This window comes from Ictidomys tridecemlineatus, chromosome 9 (assembly GCF_052094955.1).
Source record: "Ictidomys tridecemlineatus isolate mIctTri1 chromosome 9, mIctTri1.hap1, whole genome shotgun sequence".
NCBI lineage: Eukaryota > Metazoa > Chordata > Mammalia > Rodentia > Sciuridae > Ictidomys > Ictidomys tridecemlineatus.
The window spans coordinates 4,433,500-4,455,376 of record NC_135485.1 but is presented as its reverse complement, the minus strand read 5'-3'; the positions used below and the strand labels follow the sequence as shown (position 1 = coordinate 4,455,376).

Sequence of the window (21,877 nt, the reverse complement as noted above, 5' to 3'; positions counted from 1 at the left end):
CAGTTGTCGGCTGGGATTCAGATATGCTAAGCCATCACTGACGGTCTTCCTCTGTGGAATTCTGTTTCAGAAAGGGAAAGGGGGCTGGCGCAAAGGCTGGGAAAGAAACCCCCAGGGGTCCTGCCCACTTCCCGTGCACCGACCACAGAGTAAGATGCAGGGAGATTATGCTGGCCCAAAGTGAGAGTCCATTCAGGTCTTCCCGTGAGGACCAGGCCACCATCTCATCTCAGCCTTCCTCTCTTCATTTCAGGCCCTTGAGGAGGCCCACACTACAGGGGGAGCAGGGTGGGTTGTCTGGTTCTTTGAGCTATAGTTCTGTATGAACTGGGTGTGGTGGTGGGCAGGAAAGGGGGAGGTTTGGGAATAGAAGGTCTGGTTCCCATTCGGGGCTTGAAGGCACAGGTGCACTGTGGCCCTGGCAAGCTGGCTGACCTCTGTCAAGGCTCATACCCCTTCCCTGTGACCTGCTCCTGTTCCTTTGGAAGTTTGTATAGGTTTCTATGCACAGGACACACACAATTCTAAAGTTAAGGTCTTTTCTTCACATTCCTCTAAATCACGGGAGTGTTCCAGCTGAAGCCTTTCTCACTCTCCCTGCCACTGTGGCCTTCCTAATGGGGAGGGTGGGTGGAGCACTGGCCTGCCAGCAGGGGGCGTCACGGCCAGGACCTGGGGGAATAGGAATGGGAACATATGCCTTGTCTCACACGGCCACCCACCTGTGCACAACTCCTGCCCCTGGGAGCCCTCTTCTGGATTTTGGCCTTTCCTTGGACTCTGGGTGAACTGACCACAGCAGTATTTTCTTTCCTTAAATTAACCTCCATTTTTCTGGTTAAATTGAAAAATATGGGTCAAATTGTGACTTATTCTTATGAAAACCACAGAGTGGAAATAACTGACCCAGGCTGTTGACCCCTCTGGGTGCTGCTCTCAGGGCAGCAGGTGCTCCTAGGCACAGATATGAGATGTTCCTAAATACAAAGGGGCCGGCTGCAGGCCCAACATCTCAGCCTGCCTTTTACAGAATAACGAAAACAGTGGACACTCAGTGGGCACAGCTATCGGGAGCGAAAAAGTGAGTGAGTCTCACTCCCCTGGTGGGGGGAGTCCCCGTCTGCAGAGTGGCCCCAGCAGCCTGCACCCTTGAGCAGGGACCATCCCTCCTAGGCCCTCTTCACCCTGGAGCCGGAGAGAGCTTTCTGGAATGCAGACGTGTGGGGCTTCCCACCCCAGCCCTGCAATCAATGACCAGCTCCTCCTAAACGGGTTAGGCAGAATGGACGGTCCATGGAACATAGCTGAGTTGTCACATAAGTGCAGGAGATTCCAGAACAGACCAAAATAAATAGATTCTTCCCTGCGGCACTCTCAGGTACATCAGATGTAGTTTGGTTCACTTAAAGAAACTATTGTGGGGGCCTCTGCACACTGTTCTAGATGCTGAGGACACAACTGAAAGCAAGAGAGACAATGTCCCCACTATCTTGGGATGGGGATGACAGGGAGAGACAAGGGACTAATGGGCACAAAGGTCCCAGGGTGTGAGCACTAGCCAGCAGCATCTCTCCAACTAATTCCACCAAGGGAATTAGTTGACAAGATTCCCTTGTCACAGAGCACCTGCTCACCTGCTGCAGGCATCCTCTTAGGGGGTGCATTCCAAGCCCTTTTACCAGGAAACACGTGTCATTGACCAATGTCATTCCCAACACCCTCACCCTTCCACCTTCTCATCAAACCCTGCCTGTTCCAGTGTCACCTCCTCCAAGCAGCCCTCCAGTGCCCCTTCTAGGCATGCCTCTGTCCCAAGGCAGTACAGTGCCCTGCCTCTAGAGTGTCCTTCCTTTGGTCAAATGCAGTGAGCCTTAGATGAGCTTCTTTAAACTTCTGCAGTTTTAACTTTGGTCATGGAACCTCTTCTTGATTGCAAAGTAGGGGAATCAATCCATAACACGCCTTTTCTCCCAACCCTGTTTGCAACAAATTGGGAACTATCCAATAGCCAGTCTGATTAAAATGCCAGTTTTATTCTCAAAAACCTAGGTGGAGGATGGCTTTGGATCAGGTACCAGCTGCTGGCAGAGGGCCAGGTTGGACAACTCGGCTGTCCTGAGCAGGGCAGGCCCTGGCCACATTGCCAAGAGCAGTCCTGAGCCTTGGCTCTCTGCCAGGCAGCAGATCTCAGGGTAGAGAAGGAAGGGAGGGACACTGTTGAGGATTTCTAGTTGCCCTTCCCAGGTTTGTCACTCAGATGGGCCCCTTCTCTGGGGTGGAGGGGAGGGTGGCACATGAGGCCAGGAGGGAAAGCTGAGGGCACTCCTTCCATCTGGAAGGAAACAAGGGGAACAGGGGAGTATGCCCAGCACGCACATGCTAAAATGTGAAACAGACCAAAGCAAAGCCGCTGTGCTACGGCTGGGAGAGGGCAGTTAGTCTCACCCAGTACAGCGCCCAAGCCCCTCCATTGCAGTCTGCCTGGCAGACACCAAATCACACTGGCTTTGCAAATGAGCAGGGTGGTTGCAGAGCCTAGGCAGCTCTTATGCAATGGGATGTAAAACCTCCAACCCAGGGCTTAGGAGTGACTGCTTTCACTTCCAGACATCCTCCCTCCAGCCCGCCTCCTGAATGCCTAGGGTTCCTCTGAAGTCCAGTCTTAAAAGCTGTGCCCTGCACCATCGTCTGCCGTCCACTTGGCCATGTGAGTCTCTGCAGGAAGAGGCCAGAGGCCAGTGGGCAAGAGTCCAGGAGCCCAAAGAGAGGTGGTCTGAGGAACTGTCAGCACCACAGCTTACCAGGACCTGCCATCCCACTGGTGCTTTTTAAACAAAGTACACTCAATAGTCTGATTGGTTATATCAAACTACCAATGGCATGAAGTAATTGCTGAGTTTTAATTACCTGACAAGTACTCTTAGGGAGACCTCCCCACCCCAGATTTCTGAGTTTTCCAACAGCCACCCATCAGTGTCTCAGCACCACGGCCCTCAAGGAACTTGCAGTCCAGGGGGTGGAGAGCCCCCGTGTGGACACAAGCAATCCAAGGTGCTGGTGTCTGGCCCCAAGGGAAGAATTCCTGGCCAGGGGAATCCAGGAAGCTCCTGACCCATCTGAGGATGAAGGTGATCTGTGGTGCCTGAAAGAGAGGCAGGATCTGCCTGGGGAGGAAGGAGAGAGCTGCCGCTGTAGAGGAACACAGAGCAGCTGGGGCAGCTGGTGAGCGTCCCTGGGCCTGGCAGGGTTTGCTGTGTCTCTATGTCGCCATATCCAGTCCAGGACCCTGCACAGGGAAAGTGCTCATGTTTGCATGCAAGATAATGAAAGTCTAATGTCCCTGCAGGGACACCTTCCCTGCAGCCCTCAGACCACCCCAGCAGGGTGGAAGTTGCAGGCTATTTAAACAAAGAATAAACTTGCTATGAAGTAGTGAGGCCCCTACCCCTGGAAATGTGTGAGCAGAAGCCTCCTGAGACCACCTAAAGAACTCTAGGGAACTGGACAAGAGAACACTCACCCAGGTCAGGGGACCCTCAGAATCTCTGTCCCTTTCTTCCAGAAGTACATTTAGCAGCCCAAGGAGGACAAGCAGAGCTACATCCGGTAGCTGCAGGCCCACCAGGGCTCTGAGGCCTCTTGGGCCTTCCTGTGGAGGTGAGCAGCCCACAAGGCACTGTGTGGAGAGTGGGGTTGCCAGGCAGATACAGCCTCTCCCCCGCAGGCCTGGGGCTCCAAGGTGTTTGCAGAGAAGAGAGTTGTCTGGAACCTGGTGGGTGAGAGTCACCGCCTCAGAGTCCGCATATGTCAGGTGGCTTCGATTGAATCCTCATCCCCCTGGCCCCAGAGAGCTGGCTTCCAGTGTTCCTCCTCCACCAAGATCAGGACCCACCCTGAACATGTTCAAGACAGACGGCAGCTTTTGGTGGAATCAGAGAACACCAGGTGCGGCTGGGGCCGTGGTTACCTTTTGGAAAAGAGAGAGGAATCTGCAACTTGAGACAGCTCCTGCTCCAACAACCACATGCAGACAATCTCCATGGGCTTTTAACAGGCAGCTTATGATGTGGCAGGGCTCAGGATCTGCATCTGTGACCAGCCGTGGGCAGCTCGTGCTGCGGGCACAGGGGCCACACTGACTGGCTGCAGCCCCGCGGTACTCAATGCTCCATGCACCAACGTCCTGCTGCAGCCCCAGAGCACCGCCTTGGGCTCTGGTCAGCCTGGGCCGGGGACTCCCAGCTGAGCCTCTGTGAGCAAGCACCTGGAGTTGGAGGATGGGTACCCCAGGCCCTCCCCACATGCCTGAGAGGTTGCCAACAGCTAGCCTTACCTCCCACTGCCCCCACGAGCTTCCTGGGATCAGTGTCCAAACAAATCATTTACAGCAAAATCCATGTCTCAGGGCCTGGCTCTGGGGAGTCCCAGTCACAGGCAAAGAAGAGAACCCCGTTAATCAAGCATCTTCACCATGGAGGGCCGTTTGCTTTTCTTTTCTTCCTTTTGGGAACTCTCATCAGTCACAGCACCTGCCTGCAGCACATTTTACATTTAGACTCTCAGCTGCCACCAGCCACTCTGGCTCCAGTCCCCTCTGAGGGGCACATGCTGGCAGGTTCAGGAGCCAGTCTCTGGCCCCACGGGTGACTGCTCCTGAATGCCTGGGTCTGAATCCTGGCTCTGCCATGTACCGACGCTGTGGCCCTGCACAAATCCCTAAAGTGCTCTCTGCTTGGTTTTCTCACCTGGAAAATGGAGCTGTCATAGACCTTCTCTTCACATTTGGTGTGGATTAATGAGTGACACCATAGACAGGGTGGCACCCAGTGCCTGGTCCGAGGCAAAAGTTCATGCTTGGCACCCTCCCTTTGTTCTGGGCACAGCCCCTATCCTACCATCATACCAAGCAGAGGTCAGCCAACCTTTCCCATTAAGGGATGGATGGCAAATAACTTAGGTTTTTTTTTTTTTTTAAAGAGAGAGTGAGAGAGGAGAAAGATAGAGAATTTTTAATATTTATTTTTTTTTAGTTCTCGGCGGACACAACATCTTTGTTGGTATGTTGTGCTGAGGATCGAACCCGGGCCGCACGCATGCCAGGCGAGCATGCTACCGCTTGAGCCACATCCCCAGCCCCATATGAACTTAGGTTTTATGAACCACAGAGCCTCTGTCACAACCACTTAAAGCTGTGGCTATAGCAGGAAAGTGGCCACAGAAAATGTATAAAAAAGGGGCATGACTTGTGCTGATAAAGCTTTATTTACAAGAACAGGCAGAGGGCCAAGTTGATCCAGAGGCAGCCCCATGGTACTTACTGGGTTTCTGCTCAACATCTGCTTTCTGTCAAGTGCCTGGTGATAAAGACCACCCATTGGAAACTGTAGGTGCAACCTATCAGAACCACCAGGCATGGCTGGTGTCTGCTGGTTCTGAAGGAGTGGCAAGGCCTCTGTCCTCATCATGAGTGCCAGGTCTGTGAGTACCAGGGCTGAGCAGTGTGTGCCCTGAGACCTTGGCCTTCCCCAGGGTGGTCAGGGTGTGGGCTAGGCAGCCCAAGAGCTGCTGTGCTGACTGGTGCTCCTAGAAACACCTGTCATCCCCTGTCATGTTTCTCTCCCTTAAAGTGCCATTTGTCAGAGCCTAGCAGAGACCTTCGCATCTGGCTTAGTTCTTCATTGGTGCTGAGGCCCCGTGGCCATCTCCTTATTTTGTGATTATAAGTTATTATGCAAAAACCTGGCCTGTTGCAGGGAAAAGCCACTCAAACTCAGCCTTGTTTTTAAACAAACAAACAAATAAAATGTGCTACTTACTTATTTAAAACATGGCAATTTAAAAAACTCTGCTCTATGCAAATATAACCGTGATGATCATGATATGCGCTTTTAAGAATATGTCACTCATAACCCGCCACACTGGAAAATGACTCGCTTTTCTTCTCCTTGTTTCTCTCTCTCCTTGCTGCCACACCTGGCCAGGTGCTGAAGGGTGTGGAGGCGCCTGCGTTTCCTGTGGACGTGTGGAGATTCGTGGACCTCAGCTGACGTGGGACCTCCCGAGTTGGGCACTGACCCTCCAGCTGACAGCACAGAGCCCCCTGAGAGTGTGCTTGTGGCCAGAGGAGGCTTAGTGAGTCCCCAAATCAGGCTGAGCCCTTTTCTGAGACCAGCTTTTTCAAACCCACCTCCTTTGTTCTCCGTCAGGACCAGGGTCTCCAGGAAGTGAAGCTGAGGGCCAGGGCCTGGAGAGGAGACGGGTGCCCCTGGGGTGCTGGGCTGGAACCCTCCCAGAGGTGCCTTCTGGATGGCTGGGCGGGATTGCTGCCTTACTTACTTGGAGAGGCAGGGAGGGAGGGAGCTCAGCCCCACCGACTCCTGTCTCCTGGCCCCGGAAGACAGGTTTTGGACTTTGAGGTCTAGGATTGTGAGAGAAATAAATTTTTGTTATTTGTGACCCCCGAGTTGGTGGGGATTGGTCACAGAGGCCCTAGGACACTAACACACCTGGACTGGGAGCCTGCACTGCTGGGTCGTGGCCCCAGCGCCTCTCAGGGTGGCCTCCCTTCCCATGTTCCCTGGACAAGTTCCCATGGAGCTCAGCTCTGCCAGGGGCAAGACTGAGTGACAGGGACACACCTCATAGGACACCTACCCGACAGGGACACACAGCCTAACCTCAGTAAGAGTGGGATTTCATCACAGAAGCCCCAGGGGTGTGGGATGGGGAAAGCGGGGTGCAGAGGCCTTGCAGCCCTGTGTAGGGTCGGGGGGCAGGAAGAAAGGCAGCAGGGCGCGCCCACTGTGGGCAGAGAGGGTGGGTAAGGCTGGGTGTGCCACGGGCCAGGTTGTGGGAGGCCTTAGCAGGCGGTGGGGAGCAGCACACAGCGGCCATGGGAACACACCTCACAGGGACCCACACCACAGGGACACACACCACAGGGACCCACACCACAGGGACACACCTCACAGGGACCCACCTTACAGGGACCTACCTCACAGGGACCCACCTTACAGGGACACATACCACAGGGACCCACCTCACAGGGACACATACCACAGGGACCCACCTCACAGGGACACACTCCACAGGGACACACCTCACAGAGACACACACCACAGGGACCCACATCACAGGGACACATCTCACAGGGACACATACCACAGGGACACACACCACAGGGACACATACCACAGGGACACACCTCACAGGGACCCACCTCACAGGGACACACCTCACAGAGACACACACCACAGGGACACACCTCACAGGGACCCACCTTACAGGGACACACCTCACAGGGACACATACCTCGGGGACACACCTTACAAGGACACATACCACAGGGACACATACCACAGGGACCCACCTTACAGGGACACACCTCACAGGGACACACCTCACAGGGACACACACCACAGGGATACACACCACAGGAACCTACTTCACAGGGACTCACCTCACAGGGACTCACCTCACAGGGACACACACTACAGAGACACACCTCACAGGGACCCACCTCACAGGGACACACCTCACAGAGACACATACCTCAGGGACCCACCTCACAGGGACAAATACTTCAGGGACACACACCACAGGGACCCACCTCACAGGGACCCACCTCACAGGGACACACACCACAGGGACCCACCTCACAGGGACCCACCTCACAGGGACCCACCTCACAGGGACACACCTCACAGGGACCCACCTCACAGGGACACACACCACAGGAACACATACCACAGGGACACACACCACAGGGACACACTCCACAGGGACACACACCACAGGGACACACATCACAGAGACACACACCACAGGGACACACACCACAGGGACCCACCTCACAGGAACACATACTACAGGGACCCACCTCACAGGGACCCACCTCACAGGGACACACACCACAGGGACACACCTCACAGGGACACATACCACAGGGACACACACCACAGGGACACATACCACAGGAACCTACTTCACAGGGACGCACCTCACAGGGACCCACCTCACAGGGGCTCACCTCTCAGGGATACCCCTCACAATGGTCACTGGTCACACTCACAGTGGTCACAGGTGTCACTCCTCACAGGTGTGATCTGCAGCCTGTTGCTCTCCTGGGCAGAGGGTCCGTCCCCAGGTGGCCTGCGGGTCGCTCTGTGGCATGCTGAGGACAGGGCCTGGGGTCCTAGGCAGGTGCTGTTGGGAGGGGTGTTCCTGGAGCGCCTGTGGTCTGTGCCTTTTCAGCATGGCCTGGTGGCTGATGGCTGTGGGTCTGGGGTGCAGTGCTCCCTCCCTAGAAGCGTCTGCCACTCTCTGTGTGAGCACCTGCCCCCTCTCCTGGGCGTGTTGGGGTTCGCAGGATGTTGTTGGCCTGAGTCCCTCTGTGCAGTGGCATGCTGTAGCATGTCCACCATGGGACTGAGCCAGCTCTCCCCGGCCCCAGCCTCAGGTGGCCTCCACTCCACTCTCAACCTCCCTGCTGGCAATGGGCCTCCTGGTCAGCATGTTGGCCACCCAGCGTCCCTTAGGCCCTCACAGCCATGACTTCTCAGCTGCTCCCAGCACCTGGCCATGGGGCCCCGGGGTGCCATAGTCCACGCCATGGGCACTCTGTGCTGGTCTCCTGTAATGTCACCAGGGAAGCCATCACTGGTCCCCTCTGCCCCTGGCCACCTTCTTCCCTGCCCTGTTGGCCTCCGCTGCTATGTGACTTCCAGTACCTCCTCCATGGACTCACCTTCCTCTTCCCATTTCCTCCTGGAACGGAAGCCCCAGCTCTGGATACTGTCACCTGTCCAGTATTCGCTGGGGCACTGAGGCTACAGCCCCCCCAGACCACAGCCCCCGGGGCCCAGCCCCCTGTACTCAGCAGGTGCTGGCGTTGTGGTGAGGGGAGCGGACGGCTGGCTGGGTGCTGGACGAAGGACCTCGAGCACTTGCTCCTCAAGGCAGCGGGCCAGAAGCCAGCGACCCAGGAAGACGGCAGAATTCTGGAAGGAAATCAGGGGTCAAGGCCGGGATACAAGAATGTCCCTGCATTGAGATGTTTCTCATGCCAGTGAGACAGGACCCACAGAGCAGAGTCCCCACCACAGGTATAAAATTGGACATGCTCGGGAGCTAGAAATATCCTCTAAGGATGCAAAGACCAGTGGCAGGCACCAGACTACAAGTGACGTTTCTTTTTTCTTCCTTTAAGACAAAATGATGTGATGTAAGCTCCGGTTCTGCATCCGGCTTGCTGAGTTTCATAGCACAGTTACTAGACCTCTCTGTGTCCATCACTCATCTGTCAAGTAAGGATTGGCTCGCCCACTCCAGGACTCTTGACCTGGACCTGGGTTGGGGGCTCCTCAGGATCCTGAGGCTACTGCAGGTGGCCTTCACTTCATGGTTATCATCCTGTTACTGTGGCTGCGGCAACACTCACGGCACATGCGCACTACACACAGCGCCACACACAGCAAAACAGGCAACACACAACCACTGAATGCGGGGGACCAACCTTACACGTGACTGGGTCACACTCCCCAGCTGGGTGCTGAGGCGCTCAGTCACAGAAATGTGGCAGAGCTTTCCCCACCCTTCTTGGTTCGAGGGTCGGTGTCTCATGCATGAGTGTGTCTTGCTACAGCCCCTGAGTGAGGCTACGCTCACCTGTTCCTTTGTAATATAACCCCTGTCCTGTTCAGGATAGAATCTTCCATGGAAGTGCCTTGTGTGTGTCCCCTTCTTTTACTGTGCCCTTGGGTGTGGCCTACCCAGGTGTCAGTCAACCTGACAGTGGACATCATGAAGATAGACTCAGCCCCCTGAAACCTGACCCCTTGCCTCATTTGAATAGCTTCTCCTCAATAAAAGGGGTCAGCACGTGATCTCGATCTCCCTCTTCCTGTGGACCCTTAAGGTCAGAGGAGCCGTCACAGTGATCCCAAAGAAAAAAGGTATTTGTGTCTCTTGTGTGGTTATTTTGCATAGCCCAGTCAGCCCAGTTTAACTAGAGTGTCCCCTGAGCCTTTTAGTCACAAGAACAGAAACCTGGCAACTGAAAGTAACACAGAGATGCGTGCATGCACACATGGCACAATACACACTACACATTACCCACGTGTGCATGCTCACACAAGTGCACCTCATGTCGCATGCATTCATGCACACGTGACATGTGACATACACATACACTACTCACCTCACACCACACATATACACACACTAAATACACATGCGATGGACACAAACACACTACTACATGCCGTAGTCCGGCTGCAGCAAACTAAGCGGGGGGTGACGAAAAACTTGTGTAGATTGATACAGCTGGAGTGGAAGCCATTTTATTGTAGGACAACAGAGGTATTTATACAGTCCACACAGCTTATCTTAATTAACATAAATTCAATACAGCAGTTAACCAATAAGGAATCTCCACACTTAGTGGCTCGCTGGCGTTACTTCACAAACCACTCCCTCTGGCATTTTGCCAGGCGCCATCTTGACTTGTTTACAGACTAACAACTACACATAACACACAACACACAGGCTACACACATACATCCCACAGTGTACACCCGTACTACACACTCCTGTGCACAGGCATGCATACGCTGCTCACACACGGGCCTGCAGAGGGGTACCTGTGTGGTCCGTGCACAGGCCTGACCTGGGGAGAAAACAAATATCAGGCCAAGAACACACAGGGAATGGGCTATTTGGGGCCATGCCTTGTCCAGGGCCAGCGCAGGCAGTGGAGGGCCAACGCCTCTCCCCCTGCGTGGAGTGTATCGGGTGCTCGGGATGCGTGGTTATTCCGTGTGAAAGACCCACTGCAGAGAGCCATGGCTTATTTAAAAATCTGCCAAATCTTGTGCTGGGACAGAAGGTTGTAACCAGGGGTCAGTCTCCCAGGGCCTCTGCAGTAATGGAAAGGGGCATGTGGGCATCGCCCTCCCTCCAATGGGCCCACGGCTAGACAGAAGCAGTCGGCTCTCAGGAGCTTTTCCTTCCTGTCCTATCAGCCCGTGCTGCTGCCTGCGGGGCCTGGTGGCGGGCATCTTTGAGGCGTGGGGCCTGGAGGGCGGGGGTCAGCCTCACATCCCTCCTGCTCAGGCCTCGATGGCTCTTGTCACCCTGGGATCTATGCAGGCAGGCACGAGCTCACAACTCGTCCTCCCCTCCTATCCCCAACCAGGAAGGACCTCTGTGCTTGCTGTGGTCTAGAAATGAGGTGTCCCCCAAAAGTTCACGTGTGAGATGACGCAGGAAGGTTCAGAGGCGAAATGACTGGGTTATGGGAGCCTGAACCCAGTCAGGCATTAATCTTTGGTAGGGATCACTGAGGGTGACTGAGGGGGTGTGGTTGCAGGACATGGTCCCTGGAGGCGAGCCTTGGGGTCTACTCTGTTTCCTGGCACCACGTCCTGAGCTCCTCCCCTCCACCACACTCCTCTGCCATGATGTTCGGCCGCATCTTGAGCCCCAAGAAAGGGAGCCAGCCGTCGGTGGACTGAGCCCTCTGAAACTGTGAGCCCCTCTAAAATGGTTCTTGTCAGGTCTTCTAGTCACAGCAGCAGGGAGGCTAAACCGGAGCTCCTCACCCCACCCTGGCTTCCTCGTCCGGGTGCCGAGCGCAGGTGGCAGGTGAGGGCCACACTCTTTCTTTACCAGGGTAGCTGAGATGTGGTCACAGCCATGAGTCCTCCCACGAGAACGGGTCTCAGGGTGGCACAGTCAGGCACAATCACCCCTGCATTTCCATCACCTGACAAGAAGCCTGTCCCCATTAGCCGTCACTCCCACGCTCCTCGCCCAGCCCAGGCACCACTGGGGTGCGTTTCTGTCATGGGGCCACACTTATGTGAGAGAGAGACAGAGAGAGAGAGAGAGAGAGAGAGAGAGAGAGAGAGAGAGAGAGAGAAGCAAGCAAGGTGCAGGGGCAAAGTAAAAAGGGCTGCTCGTCTGAGCTGCCAGCGTTATTTGTACCCATAGGTCACATTAGGTCATTGGCGTCATTACTACATATTGCTCATTGTGTACGTTACTGTCATGAGGGCAGGTTTAGGTCTGGTGACACACTGGTGTTGTCTGAGAGAGGTCTTTATATCCAGAAGCTGAGTGTCCGAGATCGAGGTGGAGGCTGGTAAGACTCTAGCACAGAGCCTCCTCACGGAGGACAGTACCCTAGCAGCCAGGCACTGAGCATGTGTCCGTCATCCTACTAGTTCCTGGGAGAAACTGCAGAATATTCCAACTGTGGGGAACAGGGCGTCTGTGAGCCCTGGGAGTTGCTCGCCCCAGGAACGCTGCCTTGGGCCTTTCCACAGCCAGAATCCTCACACACTTCTAACTCCTGTGGCTCTGTGCTTAGTCGGCCCTGGTGACGTCTTAGGGGCCGTGTCAAGTCACTGTTGAGGGTTGGAGTTTGAACCCTGCTCTGCAGCTTTCTGTCCCTGTTCCAGTGGGCGGAGCCTCCAGCCCTGGCCTCCGTCTCCTGGGGTGTAGAAATGGGGCCATAATAGCACGGACCCCGGCTCTGCAGGGGTCAAGAGCTAATAGGACACAAACTTGGACCATCAGCAGTTTCCAGGCATCCACGATGATGATGACCGATAATTTGGGGTCCCGGGTGTCCACAGCTCCCCGCGTCCATCTCACTCCCTAGGAGTGTCAAATGCTATTGGTCCCACGGCACCTTCTATGTGATTCCCGCCTGTCTCTCCCTGGGCTGCTGTCTCTCGGGAAGTCCTACTCCTCCTGTTCATGCTTCCAAACCCTGCCAAGAAGACAGGTGACAAGTGCTGGTGAGCATGTGGTAAACTGCACCCCAGACACTGGTGGTGGGATGTGAAATGGCACAGCCCCTTTGGAAAACAGTCTGTCAGGTTCTCAAAAGGTGAAAGAGTCACCCTGGGATCTAGCAACCATGCTCGGGGTAGACACCCAAATGAACTGGCAATGTTGTAGAGGTATCAGTCACCATAGCCAAAAGGAGGAAACAACCCTGAAGTCCACACAGCTGAACAGACAAGCAAAAGTGGCCTGTCCATACCATGGGAAAATCTTGGCCACAGAAGGAATAAGTCTGACACTTGGGACAACCCTAGTGAAACTCGGAAGCATGATAAGCAGAAGAAACCATTCTACCCACCTGAGGTGTCCAGAGGGGGAGCTTGACAGAGACAGCGTGTCAGTCAGCTCTCCACACTGTGACAAAATACCAGAGATCATCCGCTTTTAAGGAAGAAAGTTTTGGGGGGCTCATGACTTCAGGGGTTCAGCGCATGGTCATTTGGTGGTGTTGCTCTGAGCATGTGGTGGAGGAGGCCCGTGCACCTCGTGGTGGCCAGAGAGAGGGGAGGGGGCAGGGTCCCAACCGCCCCTCCAAGGACAAGCCCCGGTGACCCAACTTCCTCCCACAAGGCCCTGCTTCTTAAGGGTTCCTCCACCTCCCAGCAGCACCACAGGCTGGTGGCCAGGCCTCAGCACATGGCCTCTGGGGGACACTCCAGATCCTGACCATAGCAGACAGAAAGGAGATCGCTGGCGGTCTAGGGCCAGGGTGCAGGGGCTCAGGAGGGCACTGGGGGCTGCCGTCCTTTGAGAGGTGGACGTGAGGGGGTGCCCGTGACAGGGAAGACACCAGAGGCCACCCGTCACATTGCATGCTACGTGGCCAGTGTCGGGGGCCTGAGTCAGACCTCCGCAGGCTGACCTCCACGAGCCCCCCCAGGGAGCCCCCCTGGGCCCTCCACCCATCCGTCTCTGAGTTGCCTGCACAGCCACCTGCCTGCAGGGGCCAGGGCGGGGCGGGCTGAGCTTTGCCATGGAGGTGTTACAGTTTAGATCTAAAAACGTCCCCCTAGAAGCTCATTTTTGGAAACAGAGAGAGCAAAGCTTGGAGGTGGGGCTTTTGGGCAACCACGAGAGCTGCAGCCTGCTAGTGGGGTGACCCTGGAGGGACCAGTAACTTGAAAGGACTACTCTACTGGGTGTCAACTGTAGGCATGTGGCACAGGCTGGAGGAGGTAGGTCACTGGGGGCATGGCTTGGGGACTAGACCTCGCCCCTGGATCCTCCCTCTCTCTCTGCTTCCTGGTCTCCACGAGTGGAGCAGCTCTCCTCCACCAAGCCCTTCCGCCATGATGGTCCGCCTCGCCTCAGGCCCAGAGCGATGGAGTCGGCCAGGGCAGGGACTGAGGCTCTGAACTTCTCCCTCCTCTAGCTTTTCCTTGTCTGACATCTTGGTCGTAGCAAAGAAAAGCTGACTAACCCAGGATGCTGTGCTTTTTAGGAGAATTTGAAAAATATTCCACTGAACACGTGAGGCGTCTGGAAATCGTGGAGGAGGGAGAAGCTCACAACCTGAGCAGGGGGAGTGGGAGGAGGAGTGGGAGGGGGAGTGGGAGGGGGAGTGGGAGGGGAAGGGGGAGGGGGAGGGGAGGGGAGGGGGAGGAGGGGCCGCGTCCCTGTGGCTGGGAGTGTGGTTCCGGGGAAGGGCTACGCTCTCTGACTTGGGCTGCTTGCAAGAGTCTGTGTCCAAGCTGCTGAAGTGGGTGGTGGCTCAGCAGCTGCCCAGCCCCTCAATGGCCTAGGGAGACTATTCTAGTCAGGTAGGGTGACCTGCTTCACAGGTGGGGACATTGTGTGGATCAAAAAGGAAAAGGGAAAGCGAGGGGACTAACAGGGAAGACGATAACCCGGCGAGGGTCCCTCGGCCCAGGCGCAGTCCTAGCCTCTATGCCAGGACCCCTTTTAGGGACCGATCTCATGGCATTGCCCCCTCTGGGGAGCTCGTGGAGGGTGCAGAAGGGGTGGGCTCCTTCACGTAAGGCCTGGTCACATAAGTGCCCTTCCCAGTGCTGGACCCTGTATCTGGACTGTGGGGTGTCCAGAAGCCTCTGCTGGTCACAGCTGCATTCAGTGTGACGTCCAGAGAGCAGCCTCGCTGGCCCAGCTTCCCCTCAGCTCCAGCTTCTCTCTGCTCCTGCAGTTCCCCGCCTGGTTCAGTTCCTTCCACCCAGAAGACACCTCCGAGCGCCTCCTGTATGCCAAGGGCTAGGAGTGAGACTGGGGCTCCTCTCACAGCTCCCAGGGGCACCTGGGCAGTATAGGGACTGCTGGTGTGATGGAGCCCTCCGGGTGATGCCCCAGTGTGGCTGCCTCCCAGGCAGGACCAGGAGCTGAGGCTCCATCCTTCAAGACCCAGTCGTGGGCAGAGTGAGCCTCTGAGCTCTGTGGCCCAGCACACAGTAGGTCCCAGGAGTGGGCGAAGAGGGGATGCACCATGCTTGGCAGCGAGAGCTCTTGCTCTCCCTCCCAACTCTGCAGCACAAAGCCCCAGCTCAGCACCCATGGGACCCCCAGGCATTGCCCAGGTACCCCAAGGTGGAAGGTGGGAAAGTCTCAAGGCCTTGCAGAGGACAGTCACATAGCTGTACTGACCAAGAAGAGAATAAACTATGTGTGCATGCATGTGTGTGTGAGTTTGAACAGAGACTCCACCTGTGTCTAGTGTCCTCCTGGGCAGAATGTCTGTCCAGGAAGTAATCCCCTGTGGCCACATGGGGGCAGCACTGACTGGGAAGATTTGAGTTCAGTGCTCTGGTTGTCCACCCTGGTCCTCGCTCAGGGTACAGCACACTCCTACTCTGAGTTCCCAGGCACCGGGCAATCACTGGGGGATCAGAACCTCCTCTGGCCTTGGCCTCTGGGGCCCTGAGTTCGAGCCACCCCCATTCTTGTGGTCTGACTCGGGCTTACTTCGCTTTTCTCTACTGAATTTATAAGGACAATGGTCAATTCTCACCAGCCTCAAAGGGTCTGGTGAAGATGCTTTAAGACAATCAATTGTCCATGTTGGGAACCCCCAGAAGCCAGCCTTGAGATCGGGGTTTGCAGGCAAGTGGGTTATTGGAAGGCAATTCCAGGAAGCAGACGGGGAAGAGGGGGAAGGGAAGACAGCTGGGAAGGGTGCGTTATCCAAGCAACTGGAGTCAGACCCTGGGGACAGTGGGATGAGTGCAGGGGACACATCTGAGGGACCCACCCAATAGCAGAGGGTCCGCACATTTAGCCACCGGCTCCCTCCAGGCTTTGCTGGGGAAGAGCCTCCAGAGGGCTAATTCCTTGGACTTCCAGGTTGCTGTGCAGATGCCCAGGAGAGCCCTTGGGCAGGGACTTGCAGTGAGTGCCACAGTTGGTAGGCTGGCCTGGGTGCCCTCAGGGCAGGAGGGTGAGGGTCAGGGTGCCAGCCGTGTCTTAGATACCGCAAGGGTGCTTTTTGGAGTGCAATAGGTGTGCAGCCATGAGATGGCGCAGGAGGGATGCCCTGGTGGTTCCTACACAGCACAGGAGTGTGGACACCAGGGTCTGGGCTGCCAGCCTGCAGCAGAGGCCTGAAAATTGTGGCCTCATCACACTGGAAAAAGTCCAGCAGTGAGCAACGGCTGTCTGTCCACAGTTTCCCTATTATGTGGCACTGTGCCTACAGCCTTTGTCCCTAGTGAGGCTGCTCAACCTCCAGTACCACTTCAGGGGGCAAGGGGATGGGCCAAAGGTGGTGCCAGCTGTTCTGCCTCCTTGGAAAGAGGTTTTAGAAGGTGCCAAGTTGCATCTCCTTTGCCTCTCAAGAACCAAGATGGTGGCACTTGGCTGCTCCAGCTGAGAGGGAGGCTGGGAGATGTAGTTTTAGCTGAAAATGTGGCTGCTCAGAGCGAACTAGGGTTGGGTGAGGAAGGTCAAGGGAACAGAAAAGTTTGGGGAGGGCAGAGGGCAGGATGTGCCTGGTGGGATTTCTGTAGCAGGGAGCATCAAGCCCGAGTGCAGTCCGGCGAGGGTCGGTCCCTGTGGAGGAGTGCTGGCATGCTCCTCCAGCCCGCCAGGCGGCAGCTACAAGAACATGGTGGAAGGCTGGCCTGTCAGGGGTTCTGCCACACCCAGAGCCCTTCACAGGTGGGCACAGTTCCTTGCTGGAGGTGCCAAGGGCAGGGCCGGGCTCCTTTCCACCGTGGCTGGGTCTGGTGAAATCCCAGCTCTGCTCTGGCTGAGGGGCCTGATGGCTGTCAGCGTTGGCGGGAGGAGGGAACCTGCCTAGCCTCACCTTTCCTGAAGCTTCCCTGTACCCCACCTGCCTCTCCTTCCTCCTCCCCTCCCTGTCCACCCTGGTGTCAGTCATTCTCCCTTCCTTCCTCTAGACTGGGCGTCCAGTCCTGCCGGCCAGCCGTCGAGCATGCCCAGCAAACCTTGATGAAGAATCACAAACACTCAAATGGCCCAGTGAGACCGTGGACAGGCATGCCAGGCGAAGCAAGTAAAATCTCAGACACCAGCTAAATCTGAATTTCAGGTAAGCCATGGATAACTTCTCTCATGCCATTTTGGGATATACTTAGATTTAAAATTATCCACTGTTTATTTGCAACTCAAATATATTGGGCCATCCTGTATTTTATCTGGCAATCCTCTTCAAATACCTGGCTGACCTGCAGGCTCCTGTAGCTCAAGCCCTTCATTTCACAGGGACAATAGATGCCCAGAGGGGGAAAGAGCGCTCTCAGGACACAGAGCAGGTTAGTAGCAGCTACCTCCAGGCAACTGGGACCCAGACCAGGGCTTTTCTGAAAAAATAACCAAGGGAAGCAGAGAATGGCGGTTTCCTAGTGAGGTGGGGGCCAGAACGTGAGCGCGGAGCTTCAGGCAGCAGGGGTGAGGATCTACCTGGGGGCGGAGGCTGGGGCTGACTCCTGACCTCCAGGCCTGGGGGGCCTCCAGCCCATCCCTCATGTGCTTTTTCCCACTGACCGCAGGGAGTTCAATGAGCGGGGTCTGACGTCTCCCGTCTGAATGTCAAAAAGACACACCGAGGCCCAGGCTCCATAGTGTCTCTGAGTAGCTCAGGGGGGACACTGACCAAGGCACTTCCTTCCCAGGCTCAGTTTTCTGATCTGTAAAGTGGTGATCTCAACCCCCAGCGGGGTGCTGGGGACTGAAGCAGATGCATCTGACGCAGCACCTACACCCTGTGGAGGGTGAGGGGGGCTCCAGAGGCTGACCTTCATGTGGTGACTGACAGCTGCTCTACAGGAGCGCCAGGCCTGTGCAGACTGTCTCCTGGCACCCAGGCTGCAGCTCTGCTGAGGTGACTCCATTCACAGTGAACCCTGGAGCTCAGGTGTGGATTTGGGTCTCTGGTCTGGCCTGCAAGCCCCTAGCCCAGGGCATAACATGCCCCACCTGGTGAACTGGCATTTACAGGACCCTAAGCCTCTCCTCTGTCCTGGGTCCAATCCAGCAGCTAGACCAGGACCGCAGCATTGGGGTGAGGCTGGGACACACCCAGAGACTGCAGGCTGCAGGGCTTGCCCCTTCCCTGAAGTGCCACTCCCAATCAATACAGTAGGTCACCTGGGGCCTACTGGCCAGATAATTCCAGGCCCAGACCTTGGGAGAATGTGACCCCAGGAAACCAAGTCCATTAGGGTAATGGGGGCCAGTACGGGACCAGAGTGCCCTGGGACAAAAAGGGTACGCTCTGTGCAGAGGCTGCCCTGCCTTCAGGGCGGATCCGCTGGCGCCCCCTAGTGAGCGGAGCTCAACATCCTACCCTACTCAGGCTTCCTGTACCAGGAGGCAAGTAAGAAATGCGTTGGGCGTGACCCAGCCTGTGGACAATAACTGACACCACAACCCTAGACAAACAGTGCTCACCCCCCTTCAGGGTGCCCTCGGACAGGCTGTCTTTTCTATTCCATGTTTAAAACTGCTGGGCTCAGCCCACTGGGTTGGTTTCCTCGTGTGTCATGGGCTATAGTTTAAAAATCCCAGGAAACCCCTCCCGGCAGCCCTAGGTTTGGTTACTCACATTTATGACCAAGCCTGAATTCTCTCCTCTCTTTCCTCTGAGAGGCAAGAAGCCTGGGCTGCTGTCTACCTCTGCCGCCTGCAGGGTTGGGCCTGGCTAATACGCCTGGGACCTGGGAGTCAGAGGGGAGGCCAACGGTACACAGCTGCCCCTGAGTAGCAGGTGACCTCGGGTAAGCTACCTGACCTCTGGGGTGCTCAGTTCCCCACCTCAAAACCAGGGATGACCACGCTGGATTGTTGACAGGGTCATGGGCTCGAGGAGAGCATGCAGCAGGTTTTGGCCCTCAAGGTGACTATGGCCGTCCTCCAGTTTGTGTGACCTCAGACATTACACAGGGTCCACTCACAAAGGGTCTTGCTCTGGGTTTAACACCAGGTTGCCACCAGCTTCAAATTCTTAATTTTATCTTTGAATTTGTGTTTCGTATGTGACGATGGGACAGGAGGGCAGGGACAGGTGCCTGGGGTGGTCTGGGGTGCTATGGAACCTGGGGACACTGCTGGACTGGGAGCCAGGACTCAGGTGCTCGCAGTGATGGAGGGTGACCCTGGTAGAGCAGAGGGGCTCATCATGGGGCCAGTTCTCAGACCATAGAGGGGCCGCTCACCTTTCCATCCTGGAGCCTGTCACAAGGCACCTGGGAAGTTATAACTCTCCAATCAGAGGGCTGGGACAGGAGCGGGGGAGGCAGACCTCGTCAGTGAACCACCACAGATGGACTGTTCACAGACCTCACGACCCGGCAGTTACTGGCACCCAGCAACTAGTTGAGAACCTCTGGATTCAAAGCCTGCCATGACACTGTAAAGCAAATCTCCAATAGAAACTAAGTGGAAAGATGGACACGCTAGCTCAAAAGAGCACCGTTTTCCTATGGGCCTTTGATGGGGCGAGCTTTGGTGAGGAGGACTATTTTAAAATTAAATCCCCCTCGGAATTCAAGACTCAGTGATCCAATGCATAAACAGGAGGCTGAACTGTATACAGATGGTGAAACTGCTGTTGGTTTTGTGTGACCTCCACCGGTTACAGGAAATGCCGACAGTAAACATTAAAATACTGCTGTATACACTCGAAAGTAAACCCAGATTTACAGCAAACTGATTTGTATGAAAAGTTAAATCTGTTTAGAAAAATTAATCTGTATGAATCATCAATTCCTAAAATATTTATTTCAAAGTTATTCATCAGATGGGGCCAGGGTTGTGACTCAGTGGCAGAGCACTTGCCTAGCACATGTGAGGCACGGGGATCCATCCTCAGCACCACATAAAAATGAATAAATGAAATAAAGGTATTGTGCCCATCTACAACTAAAAAGAATATTTAAAGAAATTATTCATTAGAAACATATCCTGATGTTATCACAGCCTGTGAAATTCTCTTAACAGCTCCAAAGACTGTTGCAGCCACAGAAATATCCCTCTCAAAATGAAAAATGACCCAAAATGATGTTTGGTCTTGCATTTGTCAAGAAAAACTGGCATCACTTTCAATGATATCTATTGAAAATGAAGTTGCTAAAAGTACACATTTCGATGACCTAAATGAATTTGCAGAAAAGTGAGCCAGAAAAATGGTAAGACTATCACAGTAGTAAAGTACTATTATGTTATAAAGATGATGATTCGCACAATGTCCTTTTAAACTTTCTACATTTGTGTTTTGCTTATGCTCCACTGTCATCTCTATCACATTGCGTAAGCGGCCCATTTTCAAAGGGAAAAGCTTTTATTTAGTTTCCTTTTCTGCACTTTCCCCTGCTTTTAGACGCAGGGGCCTGCGTGTTGTTAATTCTGAACTGGGCCCCTCACATCATGAAGCAGGAGAACTGAGTGTGGAAAGCTGTAGCTGTGGGTATTGCTGTAACATTCCCAACACAGACTTTCTTCCCTCGGGAATCTCCAGTGTGTGTTCTTGGGGGAGTCACAGCTGCGCCTTCCCTGTGGCACCAGGTGGTGGGGTTCCTCCCGTGGGTCCTTCTCAGAAGGGGGTGCAGGTGAACCCACGCTCCTCCTCCTCTGTGCTGGCCCAATGGACGGGCAGCAACCACATCACCTGGACGCTCTTTACAAATGCAGAATCTTGAACTCGCCCCAGACCTGCTGATCCAGATTCCGCATTTTAATAAATATTCCAGCTCAATGAGTAGGCGGGTGAGACGCTGGAAAGGGCAGCCCCAGGGGAACTGGGTGCCAGCTCACCCAACGGCTCACCCAACTCACCTTTGCCCTGTAAAACTTAGTCACGACTGTTGCTATTCAATGTTTGACCACCGGGGGGCACCAGAGACAGGTCATTTGCACTCCACTTGCCAATCAGGAGCTTGGAGATAGTGTCAGAACAGAGCGACTTCCTCCACTCCCTCCTATCCTACTGGGCGCAGGAGCTTTGGGCCAAACTCCTCAAAGGCACGTTGAGTTGAATTCTGCATTTGCAAAGGGACTGCTGATCTGAGATCAGAGAGCTGCTTTCCCTGTGAGAACCCTGTAGTTGAGGCCAGCATGCAGAGATGGGGGCCTAGGACTGGGGCTGTAGGTCTCGTGCTTCCCTATTGCTGCTGGGTGACCTTGGGCAAGTCACTCCTCCTCTCTCAGTCCAAGCATCTCCATCCATAAGTGCAGGCAGTTGGGCCAGGAGACTCCCGAGAGCCCTCTCAGCCCACAAGGCTCAGCCCAGCCCTGGGCCCAGAGCCTGCCAAAGAACTGGGACCAAGCTCCCAGCTCCCAGCTCCCCAGGTGAGACAAGCTCCTTGCCCTGTCGTCCAAGGCCTGGGAGACCTGTAGCCCCTGGGATTGGGGCATCTGGCAGACCTGGATCCCAAGGTGCCCAGCATTCTAGAGGCAACAGGAAACCATCAGGTGGGTGTGAGCATGGGTGGAGAGGTGTGGATGACGAGGGCACTCACCCATCAGCCTCACAGACAGGGAGACTGAGGTCCAGCAAGGACGTGTCCTGTCAGGGGTCCTGTGGCCAGGTCAGTGGTGGAACTGGGGCCAGAACACAAGCGTC

The 21,877-nt window shown here is 55.2% G+C and overlaps 1 protein-coding gene and 1 long non-coding RNA gene across 4 annotated transcripts; one reads left to right on the top strand and one right to left on the bottom strand.

Annotated features, from left to right (window-relative positions):
* Positions 1–4,861, bottom strand: LOC144366601 (uncharacterized). 3 transcript variants are annotated; one of them, XR_013425672.1, is made up of 3 exons: positions 4,746–4,861; positions 3,521–4,533; positions 1–61 (listed from the first exon to the last, which is right to left on the bottom strand). It is a non-coding gene; the product is annotated as an uncharacterized LOC144366601 (long non-coding RNA). The 3 variants fall into 3 exon arrangements; XR_013425671.1 differs by lacking the exon at positions 1–61 and adding an exon at positions 483–834; XR_013425670.1 differs by lacking the exon at positions 1–61 and adding an exon at positions 2,882–3,286.
* A 602-nt stretch (positions 4,862–5,463) lies between these two features.
* On the top strand, positions 5,464–19,965 carry LOC120892425 (uncharacterized). The gene is made up of 6 exons (XM_078022193.1): positions 5,464–5,478; positions 6,867–9,104; positions 9,209–9,305; positions 11,369–11,526; positions 17,196–17,347; positions 17,521–19,965. Exons 1-2 carry the CDS (start codon positions 5,464–5,466, stop codon positions 8,175–8,177), a joined length of 1,326 nt encoding a protein of 441 aa, XP_077878319.1. The 3' UTR covers positions 8,178–9,104; positions 9,209–9,305; positions 11,369–11,526; positions 17,196–17,347; positions 17,521–19,965.
* The last annotated feature ends 1,912 nt before the right edge of the window (positions 19,966–21,877 follow it).